General features: G+C 41.3%; 1 protein-coding gene across 3 annotated transcripts in view; it reads left to right on the plus strand.

Moving 5' to 3' along the window:
* Positions 1–16,884, plus strand: part of RARS2 (arginyl-tRNA synthetase 2, mitochondrial) — a 30,667-nt gene extending 13,783 nt beyond the window's left edge. For 2 of the 3 annotated variants that reach the window (XM_053937306.1, XM_053937307.1), the window contains exons 9-19: positions 414–569; positions 2,053–2,159; positions 2,771–2,866; positions 5,323–5,383; positions 8,506–8,582; positions 9,881–10,005; positions 11,274–11,341; positions 11,441–11,550; positions 12,543–12,638; positions 14,396–14,470; positions 15,389–16,735. In XM_053937306.1, the coding sequence (XP_053793281.1) occupies positions 414–569; positions 2,053–2,159; positions 2,771–2,866; positions 5,323–5,383; positions 8,506–8,582; positions 9,881–10,005; positions 11,274–11,341; positions 11,441–11,550; positions 12,543–12,638; positions 14,396–14,470; positions 15,389–15,707 (1,290 nt within the window). In that variant the 3' untranslated portion in view covers positions 15,708–16,735. The other variant, XM_053937308.1, reaches the window with a different exon arrangement.
* The last annotated feature ends 128 nt before the right edge of the window (positions 16,885–17,012 follow it).

The following is a 17,012-nucleotide window of genomic DNA, read 5'->3' on the forward strand; positions in this document are numbered from 1 at the left end:
TTTGCTGCTTCAACTGCTGTCTCAATTTTAGGCAGTGCAGTTGCCATAAATGTTGATGTTGTGGTCCTCTGAAGACATGTCTGTGGTTTAAAAGTCCTTTATAGGTTCCCTTCCATGCATAAATTAGTTCTCCTATATTTTGCTGCTGCAGTTGTTTCAAGGTTATGAAGAGGATGATAGTGACAGTAAGGAATTAGGGCATTAGTCTTCTTTCAAGATAAGCTGCACATTTTCATGTTGGACTTTGGGTTATTCATTATTTCTTTAAATGGGGAATGTGTTGCTTTGACAAGTCTTTCAAATTTTTGATGTTAAAAATGTCAACTTTAAATGTATTTGTATTGTTCTTGTTGAACTGTTTTTATTGGAGGAGAGGATTATACCACTTCAACATTTTCAGTGTCAAATTTTAGGTGTATGTGCAGATTAACAAGGCAGCAGAAGATGAAAACACAAAAAAGCTGGCTAAGGATTTCTTCAGAAAACTGGAGGAGCATGATGAGCAGACATTGTCAATTTGGAAACAATTTAGAGACCTCAGTATTGAGGAATACATCCGGATTTATAAGGTACAAATCATCCAAATGTTCTTTCTGTGGTAAAATGATCTCTTTCTCTATTGCTTCATCAGCATAATTGACAGTGCATGGCACCTTTTCATGTAGGAGACTGCCAAGCAGTAGACTCACTTGGGATCAGATATTGCTCTAATGTTACCAGGTCATTGCCTTTCCCATAAACTTTAGAATGTTGTGGGGAAGCTCTTTCTTAGTATGCCAGCCTAAGCCTCATTCTGCTTGGAAAAAGCACAGTAGTTGATTTCTTATCCAAGCAAGCTGTCACTACAGTTGCTGATGTGCTAGATACATTTTATTTAATAGTTTCCAGGTAACTGGCCTTTAGACTAATTCTCCCTGCTCAGAAGTCCTGAAGCTCAGTGTGGTGCTAAGCAGCAAGGCAAATCCATGTTGAATAAATATTGCTTGGTTTTGCTTTATCTTTGAAGTCAGCAACAACCCACCAAATCTAAAAGTTTCCATGTAATAAATTTTATTAGAAGATGATGCTGTTTTCACATTTCTGATCTAAAGTTGTAATGTTGCATATTAAATTGGGTGTAAGATGTTACAGCAGCAGAAATTCCCTGCAGGTGGAGTTGAGCTAATACACAGCTGTTTGTTGCTCACTGTGATCTCATGAGTGGAGCCAGTGTCCACTGTTTCATGGGACATGTTTGTGCTACTGACCTAAAAATTAACCTTAACAATTTTGAAACCGTTTATAATGCAGATAACCTGGCTGTGCTTTAACTTCTTCCCTGAAACATGTCACTGGAGCCAAGAAAGTACTCTTAAGTTAAGATCTCCTAAGTGAGACACTTGATAATTTTTGTGGAAAGCTGACCTCTGAAAGTAATTAGGTACTGGTCTGTGTATGCAGCTACATCTTGAAAGTCACCCATTATTGATCACATGATGGTTGGTACAGCTAGATCTTTCTCTCCCAAATTCATTTAAACTAAAAACTATTGAACTGATGAACTGACCAGGTTTGACAGTTAAGGTCATCTTGTCTCTTCTGAATGTACCCTCAGCCTTAATTTCTATATGCTCAGCAATGTTTGTGAGCAGCTTTTACTTTTTAAAATTCCTTTTAGCATCCTTTTAAAATAGGGTTGGTTTCATGTCCAGGTAGCTCCTCTGCAGCCCACTGGTTTCACCTCCAGCGCAGCAAGAAAGAGACTTGCCTCAGAATTGTGTGAATCGCTCTAACCAGCAATTCTCATGAATTGCTCATGAATGTTACTAATTTCTCATGAATGTTACATTGAACACCATATTCACCTCAGGGAGAGATTCATTTTAATGCAGAAATCAATTAAATGAAAATCCAGGCATCCTTTCCTTTTAACAATGAAGTGATTTCCTGGAATAACATTAATCTTTGTACTGTATCTGATCTGTGACCTATCATCTGACTTAATCTGAAGAAAAATGGTTAGCCTTGCTCTTAACGATATTACCCGTCTTTGATATTCTTGTAACTTTTCAGCGCCTAGGAGTGCACTTTGATGAATATTCTGGAGAGTCACTTTACCAAGAGAAGGCCCAGGAAGTTCTGAAGGTGTTGGAAGATAAAGGACTCCTTCAGAAAACAATGTATGAACTCATTCAGTTTGTTGGTGCACTTTATTTAACATCTCAGTTGCACTTGAAACAAGATAAGATGAGTGAGGTTTGTACATAATCTGAGGGGAGGAGTTTTCTTTACATGGTTTTCAAAGCTGTTCTAGTAGAAGACCACTAGGATTTGTGCAGTCACAGCTAAAATTTACATTTTCCTTTTCTGTGACTAGCACAGAAGCCTGGCCTTGACAAATTGGGTACAATGACAGTGTTCAACTCCTAATGGTGTTTTAGGCTGTTGATTAGTTTGGCAGCTCTGTGTGCCATTTAATGAGCAGAATTAGATGAGATCCTTGCCTTCATGAAAGAGGTGCCTGGCTGAACTGAGATGGGAGCTGTAATCATGGAATGCACCAGTATGAGGGCAGGCTGCTCCCTGGTATCAGCAGTGGTGACAGCAAACTTACAGGAACAGTCTTCAAAAAGACTTAAAGGAAATGGTCATTCAAAGAAAAAGAATGAGACTATCTAGAGGGAAAGGGGCTTGCGGCAAGAGGCCTTGGTTTTGGCTCTGACCTCAGTCTTAGCTGAACTCACCTGTGTAATAGCCTGCAGTGACATGAGTACTTTCCCTCACCTTACAGAAAAGGGACAGGAATTGTGGATCTCTCGGAGAAAAAAGACCTCTCAACAGTTTCCACCGTCATGCGCAGTGATGGGACATCTCTTTATATAACAAGGCAAGTAAGCCCATCTGTGCTCATTGCCAGTCATTTTGCCAGGGAGCTTTTCAATATGAGCACATTGATAACTGATGGCATGGATTTTGAAGATTTTTATTTCTAGGATAGTTGTAAGTGAAACTAGCCATGTAACTATGATGGGATGAAAATGGCTTTTAAATACTTTTCCTCTCCCTAAGTCTTCTGGTTTGAAAGCAAAACCAGTGAGAGACTCCAAGTCAGAAATACAATTTATTGGGAAAAGGGAAAAGAAACAAAATACATGCAATAATACAAAAGGAAGACCACTGACAAAGTCAGAATACAACCTGACACCCCTTTGGCCAGTGTGTTGGTAGCAGTCCAAATTGGAGTGGCTGCAGTCCTCTTGGAGTGGCAGATGTGATTCTGTTGGAGCAGTGGTCCTGTAGAAAAGGTGTAGTCATCCAGTGGAAAGCCCAGCTGTGTCCTCTTGGAAACCTGTGGGAAGGCTGCCATTCTGTCCAAAAATCCCAGAATATATCGAGGTGGGAATGCTTAGCTCCTCCCCCCTGGGCAGAGCATCTCACAATGGGCTGATGTCATTCTGAGTCATGGGTGGGTCCTTGATCACCTGCTAAACAAAAACTGCTCCTGGAGGGAGCTATCTCTGAGTCATGTGGTGAGACATCCATGGGCCCATCAACAGGAGATAAGGAAAACTGCCCAGAAGACAACTGCTACACAGATGGCAATAGAAAACATGTTGCTTCTCAATCTTGGACATTAAGTAATATTAGTAAATCTCTTCTTTGCATAAATCATAATACTTTCTCCAGCTACTAACTTGGAAAACAAGGCTGGAATCTCTGGATCTGATAAATAGTTGCCAAATAATAAAGGTTTTAAAAAGACCTTTGCTTAAAATGTTTATTGATGGTGTGATACAGGAAACAATTGCTTGTTCAGCCTCGTGTTCATTGACTCAGTGGACCACCAGTGCTGTAACATCAATTTTATTGCTTTTTTTCAGCCATCTCATCAGTATCCTAAAATTCCTCTTGGGTATTTTAATATGGAAGCCTTAACAGTTTCTTTGTGCGAGGAATGTAAATAAATCTAGTGTCTAGCCCTCAGGGTAAACTCTGTACAGCTTTTCAAAGCAAGAATATGAGAGAGATGCTGCAGTCAATCCTGTACATTAGGGAGCTACTGAATCCTGTAGCCAAATGGAGACAAAGATGCCACAGCTCCATGCCCACAGGTCAGCCAGGAGTAAGCATGAGCACCTGATCTCAACAGGCCCACACACAGGCCCAAAACGACTCAGCACAGCTGGCATTTTGTTCCCCTCTTGATGATTAGGATGAGTATCTATTCCTGTGAAGAAATAGATGTATGTGTATAGAGATGTATGTGTACATGATACACATGATTGTGATAGATACACTTGCATTATGTGTGTGATATGTGTATTATTGAATAATTTAATCAATATACATATGTATTGTATGTGCACTGTGAATCCCTCCAATAGCTGGAGGTCCCTGTGGTCTCTCCAGCAGTTGGCCTGGACCCTCTGATGCCAACAGTACAGACTCCTCTGGGTGCCCCATCTCTGCAGGCACATCTGGAGACTTCCCAGGATACTTTGCCTACTTGCTTGTCTGTTCAGCTTGATATTTGCTGTCAGTCATAGGAGGATGTGTGTGCCCTTTCTCCAGCTGTTGGCTGAGACACCTTGTGACCCCTGGTCAGGCTCCAGCTGTTATAATTTCATTTCACTTATGTCCAGTCCCCTCAGTCTCTGACACCACAGATGCATGGCCTACAGGAGCTGTAGTTCTCAGCTGCAGCTGCTGAGACTCCAAACACATGTGCACACAGAGGAGAGAGACCCCTCACCCCGGGAGAGCTTGAAATGGAGTTTCGTGGGGAGACAGGACAGACTGTGCTGATGAGGAGCAGGACAGAACTACACAGACATCTAACCAGCAATTGACTTACAAGCCACCCATCCCTGTTATTGTCTTCTCCCTCTCTTTTCTTACCTCCCCTCAGCATTCCATAACAAGTCTTGTGCAATTGCAAATGCTTTTTTCAGATTGGAATATGAGGCTGACAGTTCTCCTGTGACAGTCCTGTGTGCTTCTGTGTTGTATAGATGAGCTTTGTACCATTTAAGCTAAGGCTGAACATGGGTTAATTTTCCAGGAAAGGATTGTTTCTCTCAGGTCCCAGCAGACAGACAGACACTGGACTTACTCTGCACCAAAGAACAGTTTCCTCAGCAACTTTCTTAGGTAGTGGTTTAAAAAAACATTTCAGATGTGTCATCAGCAAAAGTAAACATGTCTTTTTTTTATGTGTAAGGCATACATGGATCTTTCTCTTCAGGAAGTCCTCTCCCCTCCATAAAAAGCAGGTTCTTTTTCTAAGAGGCAAGTAGTGAGGTATGTTTGAAAGTCCAAATAATTTCTCATTATCTCTTTCAGAGATCTTGCAGCTGCTATAGACAGAATGAATAAGCACAGCTGGGATACCATGATTTATGTGGTAAGTAATTCTAGATTCAGCACACTTTGGTGCTGACTCTCTCTAGTAACCCAGGGGCCTCTGGCTTGCAATATGACTTTGACACACAGTACTTTTGGCAGTAAAATGGATGCCCTTACTGCCCAGCAGCTGTGCCTCTGTGTGGCAGCGTTTCTTTGTTCTCTTTCAGTGCATGACCCCCAGAATGGTTGAAAAATACCATTAAACTGAAAGAAAGTAGGTTTAGATTAGATACTAGGAAAAGATTTGTCACTCTGAGTGTGCTGAGGCACTGGAACAGGTTGCCCAGAGAAGCTGTGGATGCGTCATTACTGAAGTGTTCAAGGCCAGGTTGGATGGTGCTCTGAGAAAGGTGGTACAGTGGAAGATGTCCTTTCCCACAGCAGGGGGGTTGAACAAGATGATCTAAGGTGCCTTCCAACCCTTCATATGATTTTATGAAAATTAGCTCTGGAGTTATTCTCTACTCCAGGAAATCTTACTTGATTTGACATTTTATTTTCTTTATAGATGTTGTAATAATTAAACAAATCAGAAAAAGCTGTTACTATTATAAAGGGTTTTAAAATGTTAATTTAGAAATTAATGGTCTAAAATGAATCTAAGTCTACTCTGAAGTCCTGATATCTTATCTGAAATGTACATTTTAATGGCTTTGAACAATGCCTTAGTTTCATTATGTAGAAATTGCACATACTATTTAATCAATCTGAATGAAACAGTTGTAGATAGGGAATCTTTTTATATTTATTGGTTTTGTTGTTTTGTTTTTTCACAATTCTAGCAGCATCAGTAATGGATATGAATAGCAAGACTGTCTCCTTTCATGTCTGAAACTGTTTTTTGATCTCATATTAGCAAGAAAATATCATGTGATGCTTTTAAATTTTCTTTTTCTCATATTTAGGGGAAAAATTATGAAAGCCATGTTCTTTTATATGAAGTCCAGAATTAGTAGCATGTGGAAAAAATTTTTATGTGGTCATGTTTGGTAATGTCCCTGTACCTTCTCTGTACAGCTTTTTCAAAAGTCAATATAATGTGATACATTATATTGAGAGAGACTAGTAAGCAAAATATTAAATATACAGTTTAAAGTGCAACTTCTAGTTAAACCACATTGCTCCTTTTAGCTTCAGTCTTCAGGAAGTTTCCTGTAGCTTGCCATCCTTACATGTTGTCATAGAACAGAGACTTTTTGGTTATTCTGGGGGGGAACTGTGTAATTATGGTGGGAGCTTTTTTGCCCCTGCTGGCTGGAACAGTGAGTTCATTGGCATCAAAAGGCAGTGTGGCTGTGAAAGTGCAGTGCTTTAGATGTTAAGGATGCTTCCTGTCTGGTTCATGTGGGTGGGCAATTACTTGTGTTTGATGTTTCTGGAGGTAGCAGGAATCAAGGGAGAAGGAACAATAAGAAAAGAGTAGCTGGGTGTCCGCTTTGCACAAATCAAGATGTTAGCTGAATTTTCAGCTAATGGCATGAGTAAGCATAGGAGCAAGAGTCTTGAGCAGACAGCTGCTGTAGCTGAACTCCAGTCAGTGTTTAATTCCTTGCCTGGGCCTCCCTGGTCTCCTTCAGGTCCAAAGAGATACACAGCACAGCCAGATTGGGATGTGAGTCACGTGTCCATCATAGCCAATGTGTCATTCAAGTGGGAAATGACAGATTAGCCTGTCCTGTCCTCTCAGCCTTGCTCAGGTTGTATGGTTTTCAGAGGACATGGTTAGTATTTTTATAATTTTTGACTTTCTGAGGGCTGAGAAAGTGGGTCATAAAAGAGTGAAACCAATCTTAGGAGACTCCTGTGGGACAGACAGCCTGGTGAGGGAACTGCCAGCCTTGCTGAGCTTTGCTGCTGTTTTATGGCACTGCTTTGTAGTGAGTTAGGACTTCACTCAGTGTTACCAGAGGCAGGAGGACTTCATGGGATTAAGTGAGAATGCTAATGATTTTAGTCTTTAATAATTAAATACAAATGTATTTCAGAATGCTAATCTTGTTACAAGAAAATTATTTAGAGACTCTAGAGTCTTATTTCACAAGATCGTCTTATTTTCATCAGATCAGCTTCTTTAAGAGAACATTAAATTGGTTTACTACTTGTAATGCTGTAAATTAGTGCATTCACCAATTTAGGTTTTAAAAAAGTCCTACTAATTTCATCAAAAGGCAGTGATACAAGCAAAATATTCAAAACATCTTAAAGCGTGTGGCATGTTATTAAAGAGATACTAAGATTCCATTGAATGTTGCACTCAAGAAGGAGATGAAAAATTAATATGAAGAATTAAATACAATCCATGCTGTCAGACTTCTACCTTAAAGCCAGACACCTAATGAGAGAGGTCTTAAAAGCAAACAAATGAGGAAATAGTGAATAGGTTATGATAGGAATAGGTTATCTCTGCACTGTTTTTTAAGGAGGAATAAAAAGGAGTCTGAGTGAGGCAGTCGAAACAGGTAGGTAGGAAAATGAACCTTGTAGCAACTGCTGTAGCTAGAAACATATATTAAGATGGTTGTTAAACATAACATACAGTCAGAAACAACTTCAATTTGTAGGAGAGTGTAACTGAAAGTGGAAGAGAGCACAAGATGAATAATTGTTATGAAATTGTGATGATTTATATATTTTTTTGAATTATGTATCTGCCTTATGATGTAAAACTACAAATCATGCAGGAGACAATAGAAACTAGTGGGTTCTGGAGGCAGACAGCCAAAGAGATGTTCTGTTTCTAAGCCAAAGGACCCTTGGAGTTTGGTAATACAGCCCAGGGGAATAACAAGAGCAGCAAGGTTCTGAAGTGAAAACAGAGATGCTTCGTTTGATGGGCAGCTCTCAGATCATGAGAAAGTAAATATTAAGGTTTCCTTGCACTTCTGTCTTTGCCTTCATGATCTGAGAATAGTCATTTCTGAAATGGTGGATTTCTTTTTCTAACATAACTCAAAATCCCATTGCCATAGATTCCAGCTGTCACAATTTTCAAGTCTTGCTTGTCTTCATGGGTCTTAATTTTGCTTGAAATGACTTACTGGCACTGTGGTATTGTGTGTTAAAAGCTACTCCTTATCAGACTTGTAGTGTTTTCTGATATGCATCAATTCTATTCCTTAGACAGATAAAAGCCAAAGTAATCACTTTCAACATTTATTCCAAATATTGAAGCTCATGGGTTATGACTGGGCAGAAAGGTATGTACTTAAAAATCGTAATTATATACTGGTTTTGGTGGTTACATTCTTTTTCCTCAAAAATGTATATAATATGTACATTGGAATTTCAGTCAATTGCTCTTTTGAGGAGAATCTCCTGATGGTGTCCATCCACCACCATACTGTAGCACACATCATGTAGACATTTTGGATGAAACTAAGCTACAAGATGTGATGCTGGTGTGCAAGTAATGGAGTCCAGAGTACAAGCAGACATTTGGCCTGTAGAACCCAACTAGTACTAGTCCAACAGAGAAACAAACCCTCAGAACTATGTGCAGTGTGGGCCTCAGGTCCTTATCAGCAGCCTTTTCATTCTGTGTGTCCACTCCTGCTGGTCTGATTTATTTGTGGAAGGAGTCATTGCTGTGTGTTTAGGATGTGAAAAACAGCCCTGTCTCTCATTTAACAGGTTTTTCATAACTGCCTGACGTGAAAAAAGGAAACCATTTTTAAGAGACTTCATGGCATAGCTTCTGCAATATTGTGTTGTCACATATTAAGTTATTACTTCTTAAAGTATTTTATTTTAGCGGAGATCAGAATCTGAGTTTGAATCATGCTTCAGGCTTGAAGTATCTATTCCAGGGAAGTGTATCCCTGCTGTTATTCATTGTAATTACCTATCTTGTTAGCAATCTGAGCAAAGGTCAGTAATGGATCTCCAGACTAAATCATATTCCTCTGCCAGACTGCATGTCTTTTGTGGTTAAATATAGGGTTTTAGCCTTCAGGAATACCAACCTGCCTCCTTTCACAGTGCATAAAGTTGTGCTAAAATTACCCTAGATTCTGGATCAAGAATAATGCCTGGGATTATTACAAGCAGAAACAGTGAATACTTTATTATTAGCAATGATTAATTATACTGTTCGCTTAATGTGGCCACAATAGAATTATTATGACTCCTTTTCTAATTATATTAAGAGATCTCTGTTGCCACAGTAATTTGATCTGTCTACATCCTGCCTCTCCTCAATTTATTGCAAATTATTGCATTGAGGCCTCTGTACTAACGCTAGTAGCAAAAGATTCCTGAGAGCACGCAAATAACCAGGCTATCATAACTCTGATCATAATTTTCCCATTCTATAATAAATACAGAGCTTGGTTGCTGAAATGAGAGTTACTGATTATATCTCCAAGCTTCCCACATTGGAGTGTTATTTATTCAGCTGTTATTGCTGTTTTCTGGTAGAGAATCCAGCTCTGAAAAAACACTGCAAACGTTTCTCTTGACTGAAATATAATTTTGGTCCTGCTGCTTCTCAACACAGGTGCCAGCATGTGTCTTTTGGTCTAGTTCAAGGCATGAAGACTCGGAGAGGAGAAGTAATTTTTCTGGAAGATGTTTTAAATGAAGTTCGCTCAAGGATGTTACAAAACATGAGTTCCACAAAAAGTTAGCTATTTCAGGTCTTATTAGCTTCTTTTGATGTTCTGTGTTGATCACATTGTGTCATCTTTTCCACCCTTCACTTCTCCCTGTATTGCACTAATCACAGTAATATGCTCTTTTCCTTTTCGTACTAACCATAATATAAACACATAATTACAATAATTCTTTGCAACTCTGTGAACTCCCCTAAATTGCAGATTTGCAAATTCTAACATTCAGTGAAATTATTTATCATGCACTGAGAAGGAAGTACCTTTTGGGGACAACAGTTGTTTTTTTATGGAGGGACAAATTAGTCAGTAGTAGATTTGGGGCTGGAGTTCAGGGATCAGTCAGATTTCATCCAAAGGATTTATAGCTCTGACAATTTTCTCTGGCAAGAGTGACCCTTGCTTGCCTGCCTCTGCTGCTTGTCACCCTGCCAACCTCGTGTCTGTTCCTGAGTGCCCTGGAGATCACTGCTCTGCCCCAGATTGTGCTGAAGGGGGGTTTGCCTGTGCCTCATTGGGCTGTGGCTCCAGGATCGTTTCCTCCTGATGCAGTACAGATCCAAGCAGTTCCCAGTGAAATGCTGCCCCCTCTTGTGCTCTCTGGAGTTAGGCGCTGGATTGAGTTAGCCATCTGATCAGCTTAAGCAGTATGAATCTTCCTTGCTCTGCCTCCTCAGCTTTTTTGAAAGAGATGATTTTCCTTGTAAAATAGACAAGGAGGTGGTGTCCCTGCACATGGCAGAGGGTTTGGACTGGATGATCTTTAAAGGTCTGTTCCAACCCAAAGCATTCTGTGATTCTCTCTGTTCATATTCCCTCAGTTTAGACACTTACAGTGGATGGTGTGAATACTCCCTAAATGTACATCCAAATGGTCCATTAGCCATTGGAACAACTTTCTTTGTTTATGCATCTTGTATCACTTGGAGCTTTTTATCAGTTTTTCAACAAAATCTGCATTTCCCTGATCTTGGAGATTGGCTGTCATAATTATGAAAAGGAATTCAGTGCAGCCTGCTTAGTCTGTCATAATGGACCCTTCTCACCTCAAAATCTGTGCTACACATATAAGGGGAAGTGGGAAAAAGCCAGTGAAACAGGTGTTTTCAGCTTTTAATAAAGATTTATATCCTGGATTCCTTGCTGCATGCATCCTGACAATTTCCATATTGCTAGTTTACAGTTGTGGAAGATCTGCTCTTTTATTGGCATCTCTAAGTCTGAGCAGTATGAGTCAGTATGGTACTGCAGACTTAACAATGTTTTTCTGTTTCTCTTCAGCAACCAAAGAGGTCCAAGATCCTGTGGAAACAGCAGAGAAGGTTGGTCTTGCAGCACTCATAATTCAGGTGAGTCTGAGCTGCTTCACGAGGTGTCTGCATTGTCTGTGAGAAGTTGCAAATTGAGATGAAGAGCCATGTGTGGGTGACATCAATTTATCATTCCAGGATTTCCGGGGCCTTCTGTCATCTGATTACCAGTTTAGCTGGGACCGAGCTCTCCAAAGTCGGGGAGATACAGGTGTGTTCTTGCAGTACACCCATGCCAGACTCCATAGGTAAGAGGATATTTCTGCACAGCACAGTCTGACATGAAGTTTAACCTTATTTACTGCTTTGCTAAGTAGTAGTGCTAACTCCTTAAATATGATACATGTTCACTTTTTCTGCAGAAGTGAGAGTTTAAGATAGAAATCATTGAGACTTTCCAGAAGAGCAGGCCAATTAAAATTAATTTTCTACTTCATTTCCATGGAACTGACTGTTCATGTAGTTTCTCAGTTCTAGGAACAGCTTCTCTGTGGTTGGTGTCACTGATGAGGAACGGTTGCCAAGAGCTAAGGAAACTGATGTAAAAGCCAAAATGCCCATACTTGTAAAACACACCACATCATAGAACTTGGATGTTTTGGCTACCCACAGTAACTAGTGGATTATTTTTAACATTGCTATTTCACACTGTTGATAGCCAATATTAAAAGGAGATCCTTTCCTGTTGACTCAGGTCAAACGCTTGACATGTTTAATTATTTTTTTAAAAGAGTTTCAGAAGAGTCCAGTTTGAACAGTTTTATCAATAATACTGAACTGCCAGAGCAGACCTCAATATGTGTTTCCATTTAAGATTTCTTCTTTGGGTGAGGCCAAAGGTGTGAAGCAGCCTGATGTTGTGAGGCAGTGGTAGCAGGACATGGTGTTCAGGAAAGCCTGATCCCTTTCTCTGGTCTGTTCTTGTACTCCCTTGTCATGTAGGTATTGGTGGTTCCAGGGTACCATTAGTGGGGGATTGTCTACCTCCCTAGTCCTTTTAGCTTCTGGACCTGTTGTCCACGCACATCTCTAATACTGTTGATAATTGAATGGCCAGCACACATTTTTATTTTTATTTTAATCTTAGGTTGAAGTCAGCTAGTCTTATTTCAGTGTTCCATTCAGCTTGAGCAGAGCCTACCCTGTTTTCTTAAAAACACAGATTACTGTGGGATTTTTTGTTCAGCATTGCTAAAAGGTGGTTTTCATCCAACATTTGTTTTCCATTCTTATGTTTTAGTTTAGAACAAATGCATGGGAATGCAGAGCTAACTGATGTGAATGTGGCATGCTTGCAAGAGCCAGATGCCATCTCTGTTCTTCAGCATCTTCTCAGGTTTGTCTAGTTTTCTTTCCAAATACCATTTCCCTTAAAATAAATATCTGAACATGCCACTGACCTATTGAGAGGGCACAGACTGCATGACCATAAGAAAATATGGCTTGTTTGAGGCAATGACTTGCCTTTTGTGCCACATGGATTGCAATATTTGAAATGTTCCTGGCTTTAGAAGCCATATAATGGAAAAAGCAGTATTTGGCACATACTCCGTGTACATGAGCCTCCTAATTATTTTTTATCTTCACAAAAGTGTGCTCAGCTCTGTATAAATATTAGCTGTAGATTTGCTTGGTCCCTCTTGTTCTGTTTTTGCCATGTGAGAAAAGAGAGAGGTGGTGAGGTACATGGAGTATGTGTGTGCACATTCGGGAGCTCAACGACTGGTACCTGTTAATAACAGTGGTGTTCTTCATTAATTCAGTCTTTAAGCTGAGCAGTTTCTGTTTTCATTAGTTCATAGATGTGTAATTAAACTGTGGAGACAAGGGAGTTGTCCATGTTGTGCAGCCTGTGATGGAGTCAGAAACAGCTGAAGCTTTCAGAGTTCCTTCTGGGAATTCCTATATACTGCATTGCACACTGTGCAGTGCCAGAAAACTTTTTTGACTATACTAAGACCTTCCTGAGGCCCCCTGAATACAATTAGGACTTTCAAAAGTCATGCCAGTGCACCAGGTGGCTCCTTTGACCTGCATGTGTGGGCTGCAGAGCCCTGCCATTAACTGTAATTGCCTCCAGAGGTCTGCCTGCAGTCCATCCTTTGCTGCTCCCTTGAGCAGCAGCAGGACCAGCCAGCTCTCAGCAAGACCAGCAGTGTCTTATTTATGCAGTGCCATTGTACTTCACAGAAAACATGGGAGCTGTTCCTTGGGATTTTTTAATACTCTTACATGACTGCTGAGCTGCTATCACCGTGTGCTCTCCAGTTCTGCAGCTTGAGTTAAGAGTGGAAGATTCCATGGCAGTTCAGCTTGGACATGCTGGCAGGGATGGACCTGGGAGCTGAGCAGAGATCAGGAAGTCCAGTCCCTACTTTGAATTTGAATTCTCTTCAGCCCTGGAGGTGTTGGCACCTTCTTGCAGGCTGTGAAAAAGGACAGCAAAGCACATGAAGAAAAAAACATAGCTGTCATGACTGCCTGTACTACCCTGTTTAATACTGTCAGTATTGAAGTCCAAAGTCAAGTGTATTGTGTAAGTTATGCTGGATGACCCTGATTGATCAGGGAGGTTGGACCAGATCACCCACTGTGGTCTCTTCCAACTTGAACCATTCTGTGTGATTCTGTACTCCAGGATTTGTCTTTTTCTGACGTTGCAAGCTTCCTTTTATCTACTTAAAATTCTAAGCTGCATTTACTAAAGGCAATGTCCTCTAAGGGATTATTTTGACTTCCTTGGTTATTTAACACATTTTTTGCTCCTAGAAACGTACAATTAGTGTTGAGAAGTAAAACCAGACATAATGTTCCAGGAACAAATATAGCCCTTGTGTTCTCTTTGCTATAGCCTGCCTCCCTGAGCTGTTTGCATGATGAGGAGCAGAAGCAATCTCCTTCAATAATAAGTGAACGAGGAAGGAATAATCTATTGTGTGCTAATGACATGGCTTAGATCTGCTTCAGATCAGTTTTGCTAATTCTACAGCTGTGGTTGGGTGCTTGTTCTGACTTAAGCAAGTCTGATGAGCCTTCTATCTGAGTACACCTTGTACCACTTCAGCACCAAACAATCCTTTCCTTCCTTCACAGGTATGATGAGGTCCTGTATAGATCTTCTCAGGATCTGCAACCCAAGCACATTGTCACCTACCTTCTCACACTGAGGTAAGGTGTTTGCTGATACTGGCTGTGTCTCCAGTAAGGACAGGTCTCCCTGAGCTGGCTCTGCAGCCCTCACATCTGCACTGCTTTGAAGAGTAAAAATAGTGGGAAGATGCAAATTTGTGGCACAGTTTCCCTGAAGCAGGAAATATATAAAGTAGGATAGCAAATAATGTAATAAATCGTTGAGATTAAGGCTGGAGCCAGGACCCTCCTGAGAAACTTAACAGCTTTTAAGAAAAAATAATCATTTGGCTGAAACCCAGTATCTGAACCCAAAATCATACTGGACTAATGATGTCTTAAGGAGCAGATTTTAGCTGATAACATCCTCTCAATATCAACATTTCAGCTAGGAAATTTTATCCAAGCTGCTTTTAACCACTATCTCAGCCCATGAACAAAGCTTGTTATTAGTGTAAGTCATACTGTGTATCTGATTCCCAGAGGGATTGGACAGCACCATGAAATGCTGGTGTAGGCTTGGTGGAGGAAGCTGTAGAGCCTGTGTATGGGAAAGGCTTTAACAAATTAAGGAAAATAGTGTAAAAAATCATGCATCTTGGGCATGACAGGGTAGGCTCTCAAGGATCTTCCCAGAGCAGTCTTGAGACTGTTCTGTGGGGTTTTTGGGGGGATGGAGGGCAGGGAGTGGGAAGGTATGTGTGAAGCAGGGAGATTATTTTGGGGTTATTTTAGGAGAATTAAGTTGTCAGGGCATGTCATCAGTGCCATGCTGGCTACAGAAAACCATGCCCTCCTTCAGCCAGGTGAAGAGGCTGTTAGAAATCAGCCCGTGGCATGCTGCAGTTGTGGGTGGCTCTTCCAGTTCTGCTGCTTTCTGTAGCCCACAGTTCTGCTGCGTTTGTCAAGTGACTTGCTCCTTCTCACCGTTGCTCCCTCCCGTGTTTTCCCTTTCAGCCATCTGGCAGCCGTGGCACACAAAACCCTCCCCGTGAAAGGCAGCGCCCCCGACGTGGCACAGGTGCGGCACGGCGGGGCTGGAGGGCAGCACGATCCAGCAGGGCTTTGCCAGCCCAGCTGTGTCACCACTGGGGGGAATACGAGCCTGCAGGCAGAGGAGCCAACAGCCAGGCTCTCCCAGGGCAGTAAAGGGCTGCTCCAGCTTCATCCTCCAAAAACACAACACTCCCTAAGGACAGCTGCTCCAGACCCAGTCAAACACCTTTTCGTCACCTTTCCTTCTAAATGTTTTAAGAGTAAACATCTGAGCATTTAACTTGCTAGTTGACTTTTGATGGTTTCCTTTAGTGGTTATGTGGGAAGATAAAGAATTAGGAGAGAACTGAATCTGTCTCCTCCCTCTTGCCACCTACATATCCCAAGTTGTCGGTATTTCCTTTCTAGCTAAAGCACAGAGGCTGGCAACTGTTAATGTGCCATTCCAAATAAATGCAAATTCTTTTTGCTGATCTCCCAGGCAATGTTTGACCCCCTAACGACTGGGTAAATGATATATTAATTACGTTGTCTCTCTTATTTTCTTTCATCTATTTCAAAAGGAATTACCTATTTGATTTTGGTAGGAAATCACATTTAAGTGTTGAGCTGTGCTGTGGGGGAAAAACATTCAGTGGAATTGGTGGAGCTGCAGTCTGTATTTGAGCTTAGATACTGTAGGCATTCATGCCTTTGACTGCATCAAACTTCAGGGAAAACTTCAGTTCCTAATCCTGTAAATAAAAATATTTTTAAGTATCTTGTAATGTGACAGCTTCCAAGAGCTCTGATTTTTGGAGCAAGCTTGACAGAGCCCTTCCCAAACAGCCAGCTGTGTAACAGCCAGGACACTGACGAGGGAGAGTGAAATTTTCAAAGCAGCCCATAGCTGCTTGACAGCCTGTCACCCAGGCATAGCGAGGGGAGGGATTCCAGCGGTATCCTCAGGCTGTACTAGCCCCTGGTGCATGAAAGATTTTCAGTTTTTAGTCATTGCATTCCTGTTCATGCATCTCTGCTTGCTCTGCCCCGAGGGCTGGGCTGGGCATTCCTTTCCACCTTCCTTTGTTTGAGAAAGTGTCCCTCTGCTGACAGTGCAGTGGGCTGCCAACAGCTGGTGTGAATTCTGGCAGCATTGGTATGTTCTTTAATATTCAGGTTTTGTGTAGATTCGAGTCCCAGTGGGGGCCGGGACTGCACAAGGACAGGCTGCACATGGTGTTCTCACCTCGGCATCTAACTCCTGTCCCAAGAACCACACCCTGTTCTGTAGCACTACCCTAAAATGACTTTTTTTTTTTCCTTGTTTTCCAGGCACGGCTCTGTCTCTTCCATGCAGCACGCTCAGTTCTAGCCAATGGAATGAAACTTCTTGGCATTACACCTGTAACTCAAATGTAACGAGGCCATATCCAATGTCAAGTCATGTCTCTTACTAAAATGATTTTTTTCCAAAATAATATGCATCCTCTCCTGTGTGTCTCCTGCTACTGCAGGCTGGAAACTCCATCTGCTCTGGCAGGTTTGTGTTCTCCATCCTGCCACCAGGTGTGGCATAGCCGATTTGCAGGGGCAAGGCTGTCAT

This window comes from Vidua chalybeata, chromosome 3 (assembly GCF_026979565.1).
Source record: "Vidua chalybeata isolate OUT-0048 chromosome 3, bVidCha1 merged haplotype, whole genome shotgun sequence".
Lineage (NCBI taxonomy): Eukaryota > Metazoa > Chordata > Aves > Passeriformes > Viduidae > Vidua > Vidua chalybeata.